A 21,623-nucleotide genomic window follows, 5' to 3' on the forward strand; every position below is an offset into this window, starting at 1 on the left:
AAATAAAAACAGAGACCTAAACACACGGGGTGAAAACAGGATCTGCAGCAATATGGTGTTTTTTTTTAATTAATCTATGTAAACATGTTCTGGTACAACCTCAAAATACAATTATAAGCCTGAAAATGAGCATAATATAGGCGCTTTAAAAGTTGTAAGCTAAGCTATTTTTCCAGATATGCTAACAACTATAGCTGTCTTTGGAGCATTCCTTCCTTAGACTTTTGCTCTTGTTTTTTTGCTTTTTGGTAAAGACTCCTCCCTCCAAAAACTACCATTACTACAGCGCCAGGCACACTGCTTCAGCATGTAGAGAAATTCCAAGCTTGACTGGCTTGCCATATCGTTGCTACTTGCTACATGGTTGCTGCCATTCAAAAAAAGAAATCAAATAACTATAATAAAAGCTATCTTGTGTTATATGTTATGTAAATAGGACTTATTAACATTAACAGATAACATCCTCATAAGACAAATTGCTGTTGGCAACAGCTTGTCCAAGTCATTTTAATCTTATTATGCTTTTGTGCAAAACACTTCCTCTCATGGTCTCTTGGGTTTGTAGCAGGACAGAGCTTTGTGAAAATGAGACGAGAAGGCTGCTTATTAGAGCCTCTTCATCAACCCTCTGCCTAGATCAAAATCAGTATTAGATGGAAATCCCACGGGCTATCCCACGAAAACCTTGGCTCTGTGGATAATGCTACCAAGAGCATTGCCAAATCTCCGCGGATTTGCTTTCTAATCTTAGTGTGATCTCTCACTATCAAAGTCTAATGCCAAAAAGTGATTACAGAAATACAGCAGTCCTGTTTGTGATACATACTCACTGTAAATAAAGAGGATATATTACATTGCTAACAGTGTTGTAAATGCAGCACCTTTTCTGGCCTGTGCATAAATATGTGTATGAAATAGTATGAAATAGTTTGTGAATGGAACAAAGACTGATTTTAATGGGGATCATGCAAGAGGATATGATAAATATATCCACCGGCTAAATGTGTATAGATTAAGGCGTATAGTTCAAATAGGAAAGCCCAACTTTAGAATAAAGATTAATAAATTAGGTTACTTAAACCCCAATACAAGCATTAATTGTTTAAGTTTGGTACGATGAGACACTTAAAGAATGGTGTGCATGTAGCGTGTACAGTATATATTATATATATAAATATATACATATACATATATATATATATATATATATATATATATATACATATACATATTTAGCAAACGGAGGTTGAATTGGTAGAAGAGTAACCATAAAACAAGATAATGCATTAATTGCACTAAAATGGTGTGAAAGTGTCTATGAAAAGAGAGGGCGATAAATTAACTGATTTGGGAATAATGAGAAAGAGAGGGGGAAGATGGCTGGTTAAAATGACTTTATGAGGAGAAATAAACTGTAGGCATGTGTTTGCTGTGTCACAGCAATGTGGATGAATATCAGCTACAGCTTATTTTATACTTTTAGATTAAGATGCAATATTTGCTATAAATCATAATCCCAAGAGGATCCAAAATGTGAATGTGAATATAGATCCCTGCTGAATAATCTTTTTGCTTGCACCCTTCACTGATATGGAAGAGTCTGGTCACAGCAACAGAACAGGGGAAAACGGTCTTTGTAACAGCCAGGACAGAGTGCAGCTTCACTAGCAGCTGCAAAAGCAGCAGATTAGGAGTGGGAAGGATAACAGCTGCAATTTAAAACGGCCCTGTGATTGATTTTTTTCATATAGGGATGCACTGTGACTGCTCATTGGACAGGCAATAAAGTGCTGTTTACTCATCCTAAAGGAAGGTTTGATCCATAATGGGGAAGTGAGGTCAGATCAGGTAAACTGATGATCATTGTAAATGGGTGGTAATGGATGTAGAAATGTCTTGATGAGAGCATAGTAGGAGAAGCAGGGAGAACAGTTAAGTGTGTTTTAATTTGGGGTCCAAATCTCCATGTATGGCAGTGATTGGCCGGGCCAGCGTGCTTGACTGTCGGCCAGTTTACAGGAGGCCTGGATGGATACAGGTAGTGTGCGGAACATCAAGCACCAGTCTGACATGTGTTTAGGCTTTTTTTCTAAGTAAGTGTAGCTCTTGATTTGAGCTCCATGACTGGGAAACTAGAGCGAGAGCACAGAATTAGAGGGACAAAAGTGTGTTTTTTTTATCATGATATTGTCTGGCACAGTTGGATTGCACCTACTCAAAACTGACCAGAGACTTGTCTTTATCTCTGCCTAATGTCTCAGCTCCAGGACCCTGAGGATGGCAGTAGCATTACCTAAACACGTCCTTCTATAATTTAGAGTTTTGTTCCACTAGCAAATCTTTGTCACTTTTACTTTATACAACTGGGATGCTCGCCCACTCCAGCCTGGAAATTAGCCGTCTGCTAGAGTCGATGCTGGTACCGTGCCAGCCGCTAACGATCTGCAGACATTTCTCATTTTGAAAATATTATGATGGCAAGAGTTAGTCTGAACAGAGGGAGCCCATTATTACACAATTACAGCTACTAGCCCATATATAATAGACAAGTCATATTTTATATATTTAGATTGGCTGTATGATTTTTGCAGCCAATCACCTCACTAAAACAGAGGGGATTGGATCTTTATTGTGTGTGTCATAGTCTAAGGTAATGCCAGCAAAGTATAAAGCAAGGCAGCCGTCATAGAAGCTTGACTCCCTGTGAGGCTCTTATCAGGTGTTTTTTTATTTCCTGTAATTGAGGGTCTCTGCTTGATAGTGAGTTTTTGTCCTTTATTGCTTACATGACACAGGAACTTTTAATCTCTTTGACACAATTTACTATTATTTAGGGCTGTACAACTTTGACTACTTGACCTTGTTCAGTAGCAGTTGTAATAATTGTAACATACACTGAAGATCTTTAGTGAGACTGTTTTTGCTGACGCCAAGAATAGGCACTAATATTTTGAATACCCATGTATGCGTGCGTGCGTGTGTGCATGGTGCGTACACACGCATACACACACACACACACACACACCACCACACACACACACACAGACACACACACACACACCTAGCCAAATACTAGGTTATGTTTGGCATTTGTGTTTGAAAAATGACTGACCCAAAGAATTGATTTTTTTCTGTCAATCTGCTTACTAATTGATGAATGGACAAATCATTTCAACTCTAGTGTGAATCTTTTTTTTTAATTTTTGGCAGGCACTTGCCCTTTTAACTTACTAACTTCTGAGCACTAAATTGTCAGAAATGAAATCCAAAATAATTTGTCCTTATCAGCAGTTAAGAGATTTTGTCCTCAGAGAAGAAGCAGGTAGCAGCCTGCCAAATAAACTTTGAGTGTCACTGAGAAGTAACTGATGTAATTTGTGCATTGATTTAATGCAAGTCAGAGAGCTGTGATGAAGGTGTGTTTACTGAACACACCTCTCAGTGTTACCAAAAATTAAAAGAGCTTTGTTTTCCCATTGTGTGGTTCAGTATGCTCACATGTCCCCTGGCCTCTGTGTCCTGTTTTTGTAAATGTCTTGCTGCAGCTGTTATGCATATGCTAAAAAGTCTAACATCACCATGGAAAGCTGAGCTCTACGCCACGGTATTGCAGTCTCGTCCTCTTGAGAAGATCTCCGTGCACCCCGTGCTGCTGTCTGCCAGTGCATTTGTGTGTTAGTGTGAATGTATGTATACGTGTTAGAAGATGATGGGAAAGATGCAGAGAGGATAAGCCTGTGTTTTCTTTCCTCCTCCATCATTACACCATGACGATTTATCCCACTGCATTCATACACTGACAGAGCTAGCCCTGTTTTTATCACTAGCGTGCAAAGCCTGGTTCATTCACACAGATTGCATGGAGCTGTCTGCTATTGTTTAGTTTGTCATAGCTTGTGAGTGACGGACAGCTAGCTAGCCACGCTTTTCTGTCTGATTGCAAACTGTTCTTAATATAGCATGAGGCCCTGTGGCCCTGAGGTACGTCAAAAATGTCCCACACTCTCATTTTACTGTAAACACAAACAATAAGTATAGCCTGCATTGAAAAGCTCAATCACAAAGTCAGTTGTAATGAAGTTTTATTTTTGTATCTCAGGCCTCTTAGCTCAAAGTGAATGTTATCTTTTAAAGGTTAGATCCATCTAAACTTCTTGTTGTAAATGTCAGACTCAGTTTTTTTTCTTTTCTTTTTTTTTCTTTCTTTCTTTCTTACTTGGTAAAGTTGTAGGACACAAAACTAATTGTGTTTTTATTACTCTATTCCATGCATTGGTCGCAATTAAACAACTTTGTTGTAAACATTTCATTGAGCTGTTTAAGAAAATAAGTCACTTCTGAAGTTTATTTTTCTGCATGTTGCCTTTAGTGCCTTTAAAAGTGCCCTTTTGATCCCAGCTGACCTCGCTTTACCACTGAGGATGATCAGGTGTCTCTGAGTGCCGTGGCCTGTACAGTGCAGTTGGACAGTTTAGTGGTCTGACACTGAGTAGGAGACATACTGTATGGACACACACACACACACACACACACACACACACACACACACACATAGAGCTGTGGTCTTCAATGATCAGCCAAGGAGATATTTGGTCTGCCCTTTCCTTCCTACGGAATAATTTCGGAGGAGACTCAGTGCACAGCAGGTTTCCATCTTACAGAATAAAAAATATATGCTTTTATGTTACACTTTAGCTCTGTGTTAAGTGTTTTCTTAGATTTGATTTGTGTAAAGTTGATTGCTCAACACAGTGTTGCTGAAGAAAAGTAACGTGTATCAATGGATGTTTTCATTCCAATTATCACTTTTGGCTAATTTTGTTTTACAATAAAGCAACATATCCTAAAGGGCAGAATCTAAAGTTGCTATGCTGTTATACTGAGTTTAGATATTGAATAATGTGTCAGCTGGATGCACTGGCGCCAGTTAAAATTATTTGTTTTGTTGCATTAGCAATTTCACAGTTATGTACAGACAGATCTCTAAAGTGGCAAATTATCGAAAGACAGATTACACAGAAGTCATGTTGAAGAAATAGTTTGACATTTTGTGAACTGTAACTTTCTTGCTGAGAGTTAAATTTGACAGAACTATTGATCTTCTTCTCTAACTTTTGAAAAGAAACAAATAAATATTAATATATAATATATAATAACATTAATCATTTCCTAAAATGTAAAACCATTTCTCCAAAATACCATTAAACCTGAGTATCACACCTATTAGTCTTGAATGTCATCAAATGCCTATCACTGAAACTGTAGTGTGGAACTAATATGGCATCACGTAGGGTCTTGGGCAGCAATCAAGCCTCTCCTGTTTCAGGTGGTGTTCGCTGTAAGCACCCCCGGTTAACTCTCTCCACTCAGTACTGACACCTTATCATGTCATAGGAGCCCAGTGACATCTGCTCTTTATGGTAAACACCGGAACAGGGACGCAGGGGCAAGTCACCTGAGACACCGAAATTTTGTGAACGTTACTTAGTTGTCAGCAGAAACCAGATCAGTGAAGGCATCTTATCGGCCTCTGTGTCCACTACTTGGCACAGGTTCGTATCAAGCTTCAGGTCTGAGATCCTACTGTACCATATATGATGATAGGATTTGCACTTTGTAGCCAAGGAGGTGGTCGCCAAGTAAACAGCAGAGCATGACAGCAGAAAATAATGGTGTAACAATGTCTAGTCTACTGTAGTCTCACATTGCCAGACCTTCCTTCACAGCGCTGTGAGGGTCTGGCTAGTCCACACAGCGATCTGGGATGGGAGAAAAATCTTCTCTGGTTTATTGGCATTTCTTTAAACCAATCACTATCAATATCGTCACGGGCGGCACTAAGAGCTGGAAGGCGCCTCTGCAAAATAGCCTCTGGAAGGAATTTGTTTTCGTGGAATGCATACGTTCAAAAGTTGTTTTAGTCGTGCAACAGAAAACTCAAATTCAACAGATGGTCTAGCTAGCTGTCTACCCTGTAGAGATCTGAAGAGGAGTTACCCATTGTCCTCATAAATCGACCAAAGTTTAGCCAACACAAAGAAACGGAAGGTGATGGACATCCGGCCAAAAGTTTAGGAATGTCTGGCGGATTTTCCAACGGCACTAGAACAATTCCAAAAATTAAACGCCATTGATATATACTAAGTCTAATGTTACTGAATTTACAGAGATTTTCCTGGAAGTTACTAAATCATTTGCTTTCATTCATAAATTCTCAGAAATCCCTTTCTCTGGCAGAGGTAATGAACTTGCTTCTCTGATTTAATCTCCTGACCTCTGTTTGCATCCTAGCCATGATCTGAATTAAAGATAACAGTGTTTTATGGCCACTGCTTCTCTTTAGGCTGCCTGTCTGTCTCCAAATGTTGATTACTTGCTATAATTGCAATTAAACCTGACTTGACTAGATGGATTGACATATTAATAACACCGCTGAAACCTAGCAGCTTTCTTAACTGGTGCTCATCCTCTTGTGTAATACCAGACACCTATAATAAAAGAAGAAAAATAAAACAAAGATGTTGTTGTGCATCATGCTGCCAAATGGTCCATTTTCACAGAGTTGGAAATGATTCAGCATGCTACATTCTGTTCATTTTTTTGCATTTGCCTGCCAACACTGCTGGCAGTTTCAGAGTGAGTAAAGACCATAGCAACAAGAGACAGCTGGAGCTCCAGCTGGCACAAAACAAGTAACAAGAACAAAGACAGATTTGGAGTACTTGTCATTTTCATCTGGGTGTGATGCGTCAAAGTGTTTGCAATTGTGCTGTGAAGCATGAGTTTCACTGGTGTGCTGCATTACACAAACCCCTACACAAAAACGACCTCTGTAATCAGGACTGTCTATCTCAGGATCACAGATACCTAATACTTATTCCATTAGTAGAGCTCAGCCCAGGGGCGATTCTAGGATCAGACCTTTAGGGGGGCTCAGCCCCTAATGAGAACATAACACCCCCCCCCTGCTAAATCAGTAATGTCATTAGCCGATAATCTCTGAGCTAGCTACTAAACAACGTTAGCTAATGTTTTTTGACATTATTAACAGTATGATGGAACTTAACCTGACACTTTATAAGTCACAGTAAATAACCAATTTGACACAACGTTCCAACAGCAATTTTAGTGGCTCACATTTCAATTTGGGTTCTAATCTGCACCATGAAATTACTAATTTCTTCTCCGGGGACTACCAACGTTAAATTTCACAACCAACCACACTCCTGTTCTTCCCCTTACAAAGGGTCTAAAATTGCCAATGGCTCAGCCGTGCAGGCTGTGTGAGCGCACCCTTTCACTAAAAATGTAATTTCATTAATTAAAAATATATTTTAAATATGCTGTATGAAAGGATTCTTACAACAGGGGAAATTAAAGATGGTACATTTACATATTGGACTCATTTTTATTTAATTGGCATTTTATTTTCTTAAATAAAATAAACAAACGTAAAACACCAGAAATTCATATAAGGAAAGCCAAGCTCAGAATGCTGCATGGCCTATACATTTTCAAACAACACTATCACACAACACTTGGGACAAAATGTCCCAAAACAAAATGTAAAGGGACTGTTCTTATGTAGCGCTTTTCTAGTCTCAACAACGACTCAAAGCCCTTTTAAATAGTAAAGGAACCATTCACACACTTTCATGTACTATGGCCGAGGCTGCTATGCAACCTGCCACCGGCTCATCACATAAACCCTCACACCCATTTATACTCTGATGGCCCAGCAACTCAGGGTTCAGTGTCTTGCCCAAGGACACTTTGACACTGGAAGTGTAGGGCCAGGGATCAAACCACCGACCTTCCAATTGGCAGGCGACCGCTCTACCACTGAGGCAGACCGGCCTTCAATATCTAATACTGCCCCCACATTGTGAGATGCACTCTGTTTGAACGGTGCATGGTGCTGCAATGAAGACTCAAAAGTTATGAAATAAATAACACAAGCATAATAAAAAATAATTTGGCCTACCGGATTTGTTTCAACAATAGTGCTTTCATTCTACCTTTTATCAAGAAGACCATTTTTTAATACTGTTAATTGTTTATGTAACTCGCACACTAATGGGAATTATGACATCCTATACAATCCTAAAAATTTAAATCAATTTAATTATAAAATGAATATAAACAAATCTTGAAAATATATTTATGCAAACTAGAGAATTATATATAAGCTATCTTGCCTTCTTTTTCCGGCTTTTGAGACAAAGTTAGCAAATTTCAACACGTCAAATTGAAGAGCCATTCAAATAATCATCATCTTACGAGAATGTTTCAGGATTTTGTTGACTGACAAATCTTTATGTTTGTACAATACAACAGAAAGTGTCAATCACTTTCCATCTCTCCCAAATCACATCATTTTGCCATTTGTACCACTTTTTATGAAATAAAACTATTATATATGTATGTATGAAACACACATATCAACTAAATAAATAGTAATACTTTTCAGAATATACAAGAAAGTGATAATAACTGGAAAATACTTGTATTTATTGACATATTCAACAGTATTACTGTAGATCTGAAATTATTTTCTTTGCTACAGAAGGGCTCAAACACCCATGAAACAGATAATAAAATATCAACACATAGATGTGACAGCAGCAGGATGTGGAGTGATTTCTGGGGATCAGGAAACAATTTATAGTTGGAAATCAATAGTCTTACATCTTGGTGGTGATGTGTATATGCAAGCCTCTTTTGCTCTGCCAGTAAAAAAGCTCCTGTCTGGTATTACTTAAAATCCCGGATCAGTCTTTCATTTTATACTTAAACTGATTTGCTTTATGAAATGACTCAGTTGGAGTGAGGGTGAGTGTACATTAGCATACATGAGTAAGTTTTGCTATTGAATTATTTAAAATATTGTAAAAATAATCTTACATATAGGCCCACAGGAAGGAGTCTGTTCTTTAAATATTGGCATGTATTCTTCAATGCATGCCTGATAACACAGATGTTTCAGAGTCAAGTTTTGTTTGTCCCAGGTGAAAGGTTTGTGGCCATAGCAGATAGTAGCCCAGATGTTTGATCGGGGGAGGACCGACACTCAGAGCAACAGCCCTGGTTTGTACATGATCCACAGGGGAGCATCTTACTTTCTCACTCTGTCACTCTCCTTGTGTCTTTATTTTTCACGCCATCCATGTCCCTTTACTCTTTCTTTTCTCTGTCATTTATGTGAAAGCATTTCATCCATGTCCTCAGTCAACACTCACCAGCACCCATGAGCTTAAGTACAGTAAAAAGCAGTGGTGGAAGAAGTATTCACATCCTTTATTTCAGTAAACGTATCAATACAGCAGTGTAAAAAATACTTTGCTGCAATAAAAGTGAGAAGTTTACATCACTCACGTTTTGTAGGGTTACAAGCCAAAAGGTTTGGGATCCACTGTTTTCATCTTAAAATCTTAAATCGGTATTTTATAAGCTTATTGTGTGTATTTTAGGTACAATCTTAAACCCTAAAGTAACAAGTAACTACAGCTGTCAGATAAATGTAGTGGAGTAAAAGTATAATGTAATATAAACTACAAAGTATAGTACAAGTACACTAAGTAAAGTACAAGTACTGGAAAATGTTAGTTAAGTAAAGTACTTGAGTAAATGTACTTACTTAGCAGAAAAACAAACAGGTGAAACCAGTTGCAAAGACACTGCAATGGAGAGACTAAAATATTTGCACATACCTATGCACGTACATTTATATTGTTAATTCCACAAACCTTTTTAGTGAATTACATTTATTCCCAAACTGTAAAAACAAACAAAATATTGTTTTGCAAATGACAAAGAAGTCATTCATCAGTGCACACACAATGATCTGTGTCTGTGTCCCCGAAAGGACACATTGTGTGCGTTGCCGCAAGCTCAGTGATCAATCTCCCTTTCTCCTCCTCAGCATATGGCACAGGATGGGCACATGCTCTCTGCTATAGCCTTAAAAGTGGGACAGGTAAGGTTGGCAGGCAATGTGAAACAAGGCAGATGAGGGCACATCTGTGGGACACAGGGGGTCTGACAATTTGGGAGATGTTATATCTGGTTTGAACAGATGGGAAAGTTAGACTGGGGGCACTTATGTAACTAGAAACTGTTCATTGCTTTTTAATCAGATTGTGAAGTAAAGTAATAATGATTAAAATACCGTACATAAAAAAACTACAAATCACGATTTTTTTTTTAGCTTAGAATTGATATCACGATTCTCTGCCACGATTTTTTTGACCATGACAAAACAAAACAAATTGGCAGTATCAAATCAAGGTTATTATAGTTTTGCATTTTTCATTACTTTTTATTTTGTTTTGACTTTTTGTTTTCAAATTCAGTTTAGTCTTAATTAGTTTTTTAAGTGGGTTTGCTAGTTTAGTTTTTTTTTTATTTTTTGAAAATGCTTAGTTTTAGTTTAGTTTTTATTAGTTTTAGTCTTTTTTTATAATATGGGTAATTAGTCGGGGGATTCGAAAAGGTCAGAAAAACTATTGTGTAATAGTAACTCAACAAAAACCTCATACAATTTTAGAAATATGTATTCACAATGTAATCAACAATAACACCAGTACAAACAATGTACATGTGATAATGAGCACAGATACGTAAACAGTCGACGCAAGACGCCGCAGTGAAGCAGTATGGGTTTGACGTGTTCCAGGAGAAAAACCTAAACATCCAACAGACTAGATAACAGCTACATCAACATGTGTTTTGAACTTTGGTTTGAGTAAAGTGGCAAACTTTTTGAAGTCAATCGACTCACACAGTTGTGTAGACATCCCAGTATTAATCCACATATCAACCCACGTTCTCTCCCATATTGTTAATACTGAAGTTGTAGTGTGTGAGTAACATTGTACTGTTGCTGTCTCAACCTTATTCAAGCTTTTTTATTTTGGGCAAGACTTCTGTGAATATGTGTTATGCAATAAACAGTATTTATAAGAGATGTACTTGATATTCAGAAAAAAATGTTGCATTAGACTATACAAAAGGGGAAACAAAAGAGGGAAATGGTATGATAATGGCTTAACTGTAATTAGTTCATATAAGAGGGCAGCAGGTGAGAGTAGTCTTACTGCACCACGGTCCCTTTGCGGAACTTTTCAAGAATGTAATTGAAACCCTGGGGAGGAAGTGGTTACAGCTGCAAAGGGCTTCTCTACTTTGTTTACTGGCAGCGTAATTCCATCCTTCTTTTCTATTGAAGTCTTTGCTAAAAACAAAAACACTGACACTGTATCCCACGGAAGGAACAACAGCAATGTAACAAACTATGTAGGAGGAAGGTCAGCTGTCAGTGCACAGAGCCACAAAACATTTATTGGCAAATCACCAAAGTAGTACAATAAGAGGATTAGAGATGGCATTTTGCACCTAATATGCCCACAGAAAATAAAGTGAGTGAGTCACTGTGCGATATAATCCCTCTGTTGATCCAGCTCGTGTGGTGAAAAGGGCAAATGTAGTTACGATAAGGAGGGACCAGAAGTGAATCAACATTTTACACAGCATGACGCAAGGGAAAGCCTTAAATACCAGACAGAAGGACTTAATCTGGCAATTACAATGTCAGGTTGTTCATCACATCTTGTATTATTATTTTCATTCATTCCTTACACACCACTCATTAGTGACTCTCCACTCTTTTTGTCTGTCTGCTGTCTCCCCTCTGTCTTATGTCTGCTGCCTGGTTTCTCCTGACTTCTCTGTCACATAATATTTCAATATGTAAATCTTTACATGATCCACCAATACCTAGAAATCCTAACCATATCTGTTCAGTTTTTGTGGCTCTAAACGGCCTTCATTGCAAAAGGATACCCTTTGACAGTGTTCTGGCAGCAACTTTAATTTTGTCAAGCCAAACACTGGACACTAATAATATCAACGTATTCTGATCACTCACTAGAGTTATTTCGAGTTATTTTATTTTCAGTTATTTTGAGAGTGAGGACATGACCCTAACAGTGCTGGAATTGATGCAGTAAATATTTTAAAAGCAAGCCAATGAGTTTGCTAAGTTCTAGTAATGGTGCTCTAATGCTTATGGTATATGCACATGTGAGCTTGACGGGTAAGGTCTAAGACTTTTGACATCAACATGATTTTGGAGGGAATTTGATGCGGACATGCATTTATCTGCATACACAGAGCAAATACAAGAGTTTTCATCCATCACTGGTCTCAAGGGATCCAGACCGGGAGGCAGGCTATTTCAGGGAATGCTCTGATAAAGTTTACATTTTTTGCCCTTTAATTTGCTCTCACAGCTGAAATGTTTGGCTGCTGAAGTTGAAAAGCCTTTACTTTTTCTCCTGCCCTCTCTTACCTCAACCCCAGCACGGCTTCTCTGCTTTTAGTCCCTCTCTCCTAAAAGGCCAAGGTGTAGGCTACAAGCAGTAACCTGTCAAGATTAATTAAAGTTTATGGCCAATGATTGGTGCCAGGGAATAATCCTGCTCGCCACTGCCCTGGGACACAGCCTCTACAGTGACCTTGTGGTGGATTTTACACCAATATGGGACAGGAATTATAGGTGTGGCACACTGCACACCCACAACTGTGCACTGCAGCCTTCCCCAGCGCTATGAAACTAATTGTAGAGCCCTGCGCAGGACTGTTTTTTTTTCTACTGCCTGCTCCCAGTGAAATTCTGACCATTATCACCCGCTCCTGCAGTGTGTGTGTGTGTGTGTGTGCGTGTGTGTTTCCCGCAGGTCGTGTGTTGGGTCCCGCCCTCATGGCAAATATTAATTAATTGTCAAAGGATTGGCTATTGATTTTGTGTCTTCTCCCCTCACGCAGGGAAACTAGTGTTTTAGTGTGTAGACCTAGTATTAATCAATATGCATATCTGTTGGTAATAAGAAGCGAATTTACGTTCTAGTGCATAATAACAAGTGTAATAATAAGGTATTCTAGTTCAATATAGGGCAAAGGGATTTTGTATTTATTAATTTATTTTACATATTTTAGAACGTTTTGTTGGCTATGGTTTGATTTGCACAGGTTGTTTTATTTCTGTTCCTTTCCCTGTCCTTGTCTTTAACGCACTCTCTAACCTATTTCGTGTTAAAGTCCGTGGTGATTGCCGTGGAACGGCCACTGCCACAATATTTGTGTTGGCCCACAGGATCCCAATCCCAATGCAGTCCTCTGCCCCAGAGTGATAGAGAAAGCCCTTATGTACTAGCAGATTATATCATTAGCAGGTGGCTCAATGCGTCATAGGTCTCCAGAAGTCTGTCAGGCAGGCTCACTGACCATGGTGTGCTTTGTATAACAAGTATTACACTGTGGTTGTCATGTAATTGAAGAATTGAAGCAGACTAACTAGAAAAAATAGAAAAATGGAGAGACGAACAAGAACCATAGCTTTTAATATTAATGGACAACGCTCCATGGACAACGTTCAGCGAAGTGTTGCAAATGCGGAAGTGAACCTGCATTCTATCTGAATTCCAGCAGGAAGCAACACGTGTGTTTGCAAAAGGAGGTCGGTTTCTGTAGAAGTCTATGAGAAAGTTACATAATGAGTTTATGGTCTCAATTGCTAGTTTTACGTCTTCTGCAACACATAATGATGTTAATTTTTTGAATTATGGTATTGATTTTAAAATCGGCAATAAAGCAGGGAGTGTTATAGGGTGTGGCTATGATGTGATTGCCAGGGAGAGTGTGTAACGTATCATTAGAATGTAAGGGCTCCTCCCTCTTGTTTTAAATTGTCACATTCCTGTAACGCACTCATTGCAGCTAACAAGGATATGATCCGCAAAGTTGCATTAACTACGACCTTATGTTTAGAGATCGTTGGATTAATCGCCATCTTAAAAAGACGTACATAAATGCTAAAGGTGGAGAAGGTGGTCATAGCGACAAAAGCAGTAGGGTAATACAGGCAATACACAGGTTTGTTTTCTTTTACTTTAGCGTAGTTGTGTGCACAATACTGTAACGGCCGACAGGACACCGTTGTGCTCTGCGTTGAAGAACTGCAAAGGCTCATGGGACTGTGTTCTGAGCGGTTCCTGTCTCAATGATGTTCTGTTAACGTTTTGGGTGTGCATTTCTATTACCTGGGTTTTAGTGTTGTGGGGTTAATTTAGTGTGTTCAGGTTTATCTACATGTATTGGTTAGCCATGACCAAGACTTGGGTGGGGATGCATTCGATGTCTAGGAGTAATGTGGGAATTATCCAGCATCTTGTCACAATGCAGTACCACGGCTCGCCGGCTGTCCACATCTATAGGAAGGAGTATTTGGACTGCATTACCTGCTGCCCTTGGCAGTGGTTTAGAAAAATGTATCAATACAATCTCAAACTCTCTCTCTCGTTGCCCTGCGTTACTGTCTCTGTCTGTATAAATATGTCAAGACTTGAAGAGCAAAAAAAAAAACTGCCCCAGAGATCGCATTAGCTCTGACCTCATTTCTTTTGAAATGTTGACATGGCATTTCCTCAATACTTTTGAGAAAGTAGCCAGAAAGTTAAATTGTCCATGAACTAATATCATCAGAAAATGTCATCACTAGTTTGGATATTTTAGCCAGTACTAAAATGCAATTTAGTGTCACAAATGGAACCGCACTGGTTTGACACGTTGAAATGGAGTTTCTCATGGGACTGACCTTCCTCTGACTCGTTAAAGCACTATTTTACATTGATATGACATGTACTTTCAGAATGTAGTTCAGGGGCAATTTCTAACTTTAGCTCCAGTGGTATCCCTCACAGTTGTCCTTTATTATACCTTTTAACATTGCAAATTTCAAAGAGGCAAAATGAGTGATGCCTTGTAGTATATCACCAGGTATTGTGATCATTTTCAAAATGAAAGCTTAAAGTGTGGTGCCAACTACAGGTTCAAGGTAATGATAAGGACAAAACAGATGGCCTTAGATATTGCATATTCTGTGCAGTCTTTTAATTAGGGATGGGCATGATTAATCAACGATCAAAATTGATCATTAAGAATTTCGTCGATCGTGTTAATTTGTTCGATTCGATTTGATCAATTAAACTAGCTAATGCAGGTTGCGTGGTGTGAGTCTTGAGGCAATGAAATTAATTTCACTATATGGCAACAACATTTTACCACCCGGGGGCAATATTTGACGCAAAACTCAGTTACCTGCGAGTTTCGGTTTTGATTACAAAAGTAATCATAAAGAGAAGAGTGGCATGTGACCATTTTGATTTAAAAAAAAAAAAAAGACTTAGTTCACTGCAAACACTGCAATGCCATGTATAAGTACAACACATCCACGACTCAAATAATGTACCACTTCTACAAAGTGCATCAACCCTGGTTAAAGTCGGTGGCAGTGCATCCTGCTCTCAGTCTCAACCTAGCATGAAGTCTGCGTTAGCACAGAGGAGCAGTGGGGGAGACCATCCAACAGCCTGGGGGGAGACGAGGCTGCGTTGTCTGACACGGACAAGGGGAGTGCAAACTCTGGCCGAGTTAGCGCGGGGGAACCTGTCCATATCCCGGCAACGTCAGTCCCATTAGAGTGGGTGTTTTCAGCGGCTGGACTGATGGTCACCTGGTTGCGGTCGCGTCTGACCCCAGATCATGTCACCATGCTTATCTTTCTCAACCAAAATCAGTAGACTAGCGCAGAAGTGAGTTATTTTTTATGAGGCTTTGTTAAGTAGCCTAATTTGTTAAGTAGCCTAGCTAATTAATTGTGCCTTGGATAGTTTTGAGTTACATTTGACAAAACCTGCCAGATTAAGTGTTATTATGTTTTTGGTTAAGTTATTGTTTAACATGACATGATTCTTTTTATTATCATTTTTTCTTATTTTGGAACAAACGAGGGTCTACGTTCAAAAACGCCGGCTCGCAGCTGCAGGTTCCGCTGCTTTAGAGCACCACAGCGCATATTTATAACAATTAAATGAAAAATGAAATTTAAAATGAAAAATATTAATCATTAATCTATAGTTGATCGTTAATTCTCTCGACAATCAACTAAGAAAATTTAATCGAATGCCCATCCCTACTTTTAATCTTTAAGTCTTTCAATTGTTTCATCTTTCAATTAGTCTGAAGCCATCCATACTTTTGTTAGCGTGCATACGCTAATAAGTACGTTGCAATTGATTTGTTACCTGACCAACACACCCTCAAATTTTATAAAGTGAATTGTTTTTCAAAGTGACCCTCAATAGAACTCTATGAACTACAGATTCCTAAACAAGACAATGGGCCCTATTTAAACTATCTAAACACACATCAACTCCATTGTGACTCTTGAGCAGGTTTGACATCTGGAAAAATCAGGAGCTTCCCAAATGGCAAGCTTTTGAAATTTCATAGCTATCCATCCAAAAGTTGCCTATACATTTCACTTAAAGCCACGATGTCAACTTTGTGGTAACACTAGAAGAAAGGTCAGGGGATTGCCAAATTCTGTATAATTCATCCTCTGAGGACCCTGAATACCTGCATACAATTTCATGATGATTATACCAATATTTGTTGAGATATTTCAGTCTGGTTCGACCAACCTTTCTATCCTGAGAAAATATCACAATATATTGTAAATATACAACACTGGGGCATATTCCATAGACATTATTAAGTGTTGTTTTTCTAGAACTATTTTTCATTGTTGTTATCTTCTGTGTTTTGTTTTCCAGATCCTGGCAATTATTTCCATCCTCTTCATTGTGTTGTCTACCATTGCCTTGTCTTTGAACACCCTTCCAGAGCTGCAGGACACAGATGAGTTTGGTCATTCCACAGACAACCCGCAGCTGGCCCATGTGGAAGCTATATGTATTGCCTGGTTTACAATGGAGTACCTACTTCGCTTCCTCTCTTCCCCCAACAAGTGGAAGTTCTTTAAGGGTCCTCTGAATATCATCGACCTGCTGGCCATCCTGCCCTACTATGTCACCATCTTCCTGACAGAATCCAACAAGAGTGTGCTGCAATTTCAAAACGTGCGCCGCGTAGTTCAGATTTTCCGAATCATGCGGATCTTGCGTATTTTGAAGCTGGCTCGTCACTCCACTGGTCTTCAGTCTCTGGGTTTCACTCTTAGGAGGAGCTACAATGAGCTGGGCCTGCTTATCCTTTTCTTGGCCATGGGCATCATGATATTCTCCAGTCTGGTGTTCTTTGCCGAAAAGGATGAAGAGGACACCAAGTTCAAAAGCATTCCAGCTTCTTTCTGGTGGGCTACCATTACTATGACCACAGTAGGCTATGGAGATATTTACCCCAAAACTCTACTGGGAAAGATAGTTGGAGGTTTGTGCTGCATTGCCGGAGTACTGGTGATAGCCCTGCCTATCCCCATCATCGTGAATAACTTCTCTGAGTTCTACAAAGAGCAAAAGAGGCAGGAGAAAGCCATTAAAAGAAGGGAGGCTCTGGAGAGGGCTAAGAGAAATGGTAGCATTGTTTCCATGAACACAAAAGAGGCTTTTGGCCGCAGTATAGAGCTCATGGAGATAATGGTGGAAAATACTGATGAAAAGGAGAAGGTGCATGATAATCATGTGTCTCTTAGTCTGCAAAAGGGGACACTCAAACTAAAGTCACATATGAGCCCCACCAAAAACCTTGAATCCAACTACCAAGAGCAGGTCAAACCCTCAAGCAGCCCTCAGCTTCTCAGTACACAGAAACTGGAGGAGATGTACAACAAGATGGCCAAGGCCCAGTCACAACCCGACATCAACAAGGAAAAAGGGCCACCATTCAAAGCAGTTGGGCAGGGATCTGAATTAGAAATGGGAAGTATCCCCACTGGAGCCATCTCAAGGAAAGCAGAGGCAGTTGCAGACATAAGGAGCATTTCCAGCATTGACAGCTTCATTAGCTGCGCTACTGACTTACCTGAGAGCTCTCGCTTTTCCCACAGCCCTGTCAGCAGCATGCTAGGGAGGGTCAGTACCAACCCCAGCCTGCAGCCAACACTGGAGAATGAGCATGAAGGATCTCAGGGCACCACTACACCCCTGACAGGACATGGCACCGAGCTTGGCATGCATTCTGACAGCCCCCGGAGTCTGCCCTTCAACAAACCACACAAAAGCCACTCACTCAAGGTCCACTTCAGAGCTGGTGAGGATTCAGGGATATGGGCTCTCTCAGACAGCTCATCAGTTCAGAGCCCTGAGGTGTCCGTGTACACAACTGCAAGCAGCAGGACGCCCAGCAAGAGCCCAGAGAATGCAATGCCTAGCAGCCTCTTCACATTCCACGATGCATCCATCAATAAATTCATTGATGCTGACACAGATGAGGAGGAGCACCTGTGTGATGGTTCAGGCACAAAACCATCCCAAAGACTTCTTGAAAGAGCCAGGCCCAAGTTTGGCCATCACTCCAGCTTCCAGCAAGGGGCCAACCACATGGAGGGACTACAGAGGAAGCTGGGAAACAACACACTGCCGCTAGAAGGGCAAGAGAACATGTGGCTCAGGAACTACAGCCATTCAGGGAGAGAAGAGTCACTCTGATGCTTAAAGTGGGTGTGAACACGGAGGAAACATACAGGAGAGGAGGAAGCAGAAAGGAAAATGTAAGAAGCACAGTGAACTCAGACAATGAAAACGTTTGCAGGAACATTTGAAGAACTACGACACAGAAGGCTTCTTTCATAAAAATAGATGCAGACAATGGGAAATATGTTTGTGTTTTGCTCTCAAGGCTTTTCCTACCAAGGACTCCTAAATTAATTAGTTCAGCAGAGGACTGATCTAAGAGGTTTTAAAAATGTCTGTCTGATAGTTTTTACTATTTATACATGTGTTTTAGCCCAGATCATCATATAATAATAATCACCCAGTTTTAAGAGTATAAGATATCATTTTATAAGCAAAAAACTATTTTTTTTATATCCCCTGGGTACTACTTTTAAAGCCACTATAGCAAACACTGTCCAATCAGTAGCAAACCACAGAGGGCATTGAAACATGGCACTGCAAAATGGGAAACTCATTCAGCTGAGGTATTTCAAATAACTACGTTGTTGTGTGAATCAAGAACTTACATTTGTCTTCAAGTTATTGGTTACACTGTATGAATATGGCATTACAAAGGCAACAGTGTGTTGTGAAAATGTATAGTTTGCTTCCTTTAACTTCCTTCCTCAAAACTGGCCTTTGTTTATGTTGTCACTTATATTTAATGTTTGTATGAGAAAGAGAGACATATACGGACAGACAGTACATATAAATAATCAGTACTGTATGTTCATGGTTATGTAGCGTTCTTGATCTCTTAAGTGTGAACTTGAGGAGCATGTATTTCCGTTTAGTTTACTGTCATGCTAGTCCATATTTTTTTACTGCACAGGAAACATTTAGACAACACAAAGAGACACTGTGAGGCTGCATCCATTGATATCGATCTTGTTTCAGTGGTGCCCGACTGCTGGCGAGAGAGCACCATGATAATTATTGTCATTATAAACAAAACTCTTTATTCTCGTTTGTAGTGGTGTTATCAGAGTTTTAATCTGTAGACAATCTAAATGTCTTTATGCGTTATTTCAAAACGTTCTCAAAGGTGTCTCGAAGGAGGAGTCATTATTCCTATTGTAGCTGATAACTATAAAATGACAGGTCTGATGATCATCACTAGCTGGAAACACAGCACTGAAAATCACTGAGATTTTTTATGTTGAACCTCCAGTTTCGGAATGTGACTATTGTACATGTATAACTAAAAAAGTAGAATATTACACACAAAAAACATTAAATGTACAAGGTACAGAATGAAAATAGTTTATATTTTTATGATATTTTCTAAAAGAATTGATTCTTAGACAAATACTGTATATTGTGCTAATTTAGTAGTTTTGAATTTCGATATATGTACTGCATTATTTTAATGGCGTTGCATTTGGAAGACAATATACTGTAGTAGATGAATTTGTATTGTTTGCTACTGTCTTCCCGTAAATGTCTGTCCCTCTATCCTTATTTGCAATGTGAAGACCCAAAGAATTGTTCCTTCTGATAACTTGTACAGATGATGGTAAGTTATATCTCTAAAATGTAAGAAATTTAAGCATTCTTTTTCTAAATCTGACATACTTCAGGGAGCGTTACAAACATGTAAGTAGACAAGAGGACCGTCCTTTGAAGAAATAAGCTGTTGACAGGGAAGGAAAAGAATAGACGGAAAATGAAGAGGGAACACGGCACTTTATTTCACACTCATTTCAAAACTAAAATTGGATTATTTACACACTGTGGATCTTGGCAAGTGGTTCGCTTCCAGAGATCCAAAACATTACACTCACATGAGTTAATGTGACATATGTTACAAACACAAAGCCACCTTGCAGCAGTTCAACCAAATATCCTGCATCCGGCACCTGACTCCAAACACATGACCAATCTGGATGTTGATCATATGGTGCTCTCATGCTTTGTGTTACATTACACATGCAAGCATGTTTTTAAAGCATTATTAACTTTAAACTTTAAATCCTCTGTTTCAGGTAGTTTTTAGTTAGTAGTGAGCCTAGAAATAGAAGTATTTATGCTGTATGTTTGCAATCATTAAACATTATATGAGTAAGATATTTCCGTGCCTTTGCTTTTAACAGACGCCTGTCCCGCACACTGAATCTGTCGCTGTCTAATGAAGCCCAAATGACAATTAAACAAACAGTACAGCAAATAAACACACAGAGAACTGGGTCATCAAGCTGTCAGACTGCTGTATTAGATACCCACCCCCTTCCTCTAATGTCTTTCCTGTACACTTTACAATTCACCAAGCATTTACATGATGAAGGCCCAATCCACAAAAACAAACAGGTGCAGACTCACTCAGTGGAGTGAACAACCACTGTTTCCATGGTGATGGTTGAGTTGACTCAATGGCTAGCATTTGATACAAGCAAGTAGACTAATTTGTAGAGACAAATTGAAAAAAATTACACAGTTTACATCCTGTTCACGCATTCACCCAATCATTCATTCATCTATTCTTCCCTGCTCACCTGCGGCTTCAGTATGATGAAGCCTCAATTATCGATAAAATTGTGCAAACAGAAAGCTGGATTGTGGGCCTTTAAATCAGACTGCCACACAATCGCTTTACTTCACTTTTCATAGAAACATTGACACATCTTAGCAAATTACAAAAGACTATGACCACAGCTGCGTAAGGGGCTGTTGCTATGATGTGTGCTTACTTCAGCTACTGACTCCCATGGTGGAAGTGAGTGTGAAATGTGAATGGAATAGGAACAAGAGGTGTGTAACCGAGTGAGCTGTGCAGCCTGATTACAAAAGACATCACTAATGATTGCTGTAGCACTCTGCGCCTTCACCTCATGCTCAATGTCACATCATCATTCAAGACATGATCTGTGAGCTCTTTCAGCTCTTTTAAAGACAGGACAATCACCATCACCCTCTCATTCAGAACGTTATGCCACCAGATTATGCACATTCATGCAGTCATGTGGGTTTTTCCATTACAAGCACCTGCCCTGTGCTTGAGTCTTTTGTGCAGAATGAAATGGCATCCTTTTGAAGATGTGTTCATTTCTGTGATTCTATTATTATCATCCTGAGCATGCAAAGGGAGGGTCTGGGTCAGAAGGGAAGGCTCAG

General features: G+C 39.3%; 1 protein-coding gene across 1 annotated transcript in view; it reads left to right on the forward strand.

The window, feature by feature from the left end:
- The window catches only part of LOC116688188 (potassium voltage-gated channel subfamily B member 1), a 34,788-nt gene extending 14,404 nt beyond the window's left edge, over positions 1-20,384 (forward strand). The window contains exon 3 of the mRNA XM_032514036.1: positions 16,674-20,384. Within this exon, the coding sequence (XP_032369927.1) occupies positions 16,674-18,506 (1,833 nt within the window). The 3' untranslated portion in view covers positions 18,507-20,384. The remainder of the gene's footprint in view (positions 1-16,673) is intronic.
- Positions 20,385-21,623: the final 1,239 nt, after the last annotated feature.

Source organism: Etheostoma spectabile, chromosome 4, assembly GCF_008692095.1.
Source record: "Etheostoma spectabile isolate EspeVRDwgs_2016 chromosome 4, UIUC_Espe_1.0, whole genome shotgun sequence".
Lineage (NCBI taxonomy): Eukaryota > Metazoa > Chordata > Actinopteri > Perciformes > Percidae > Etheostoma > Etheostoma spectabile.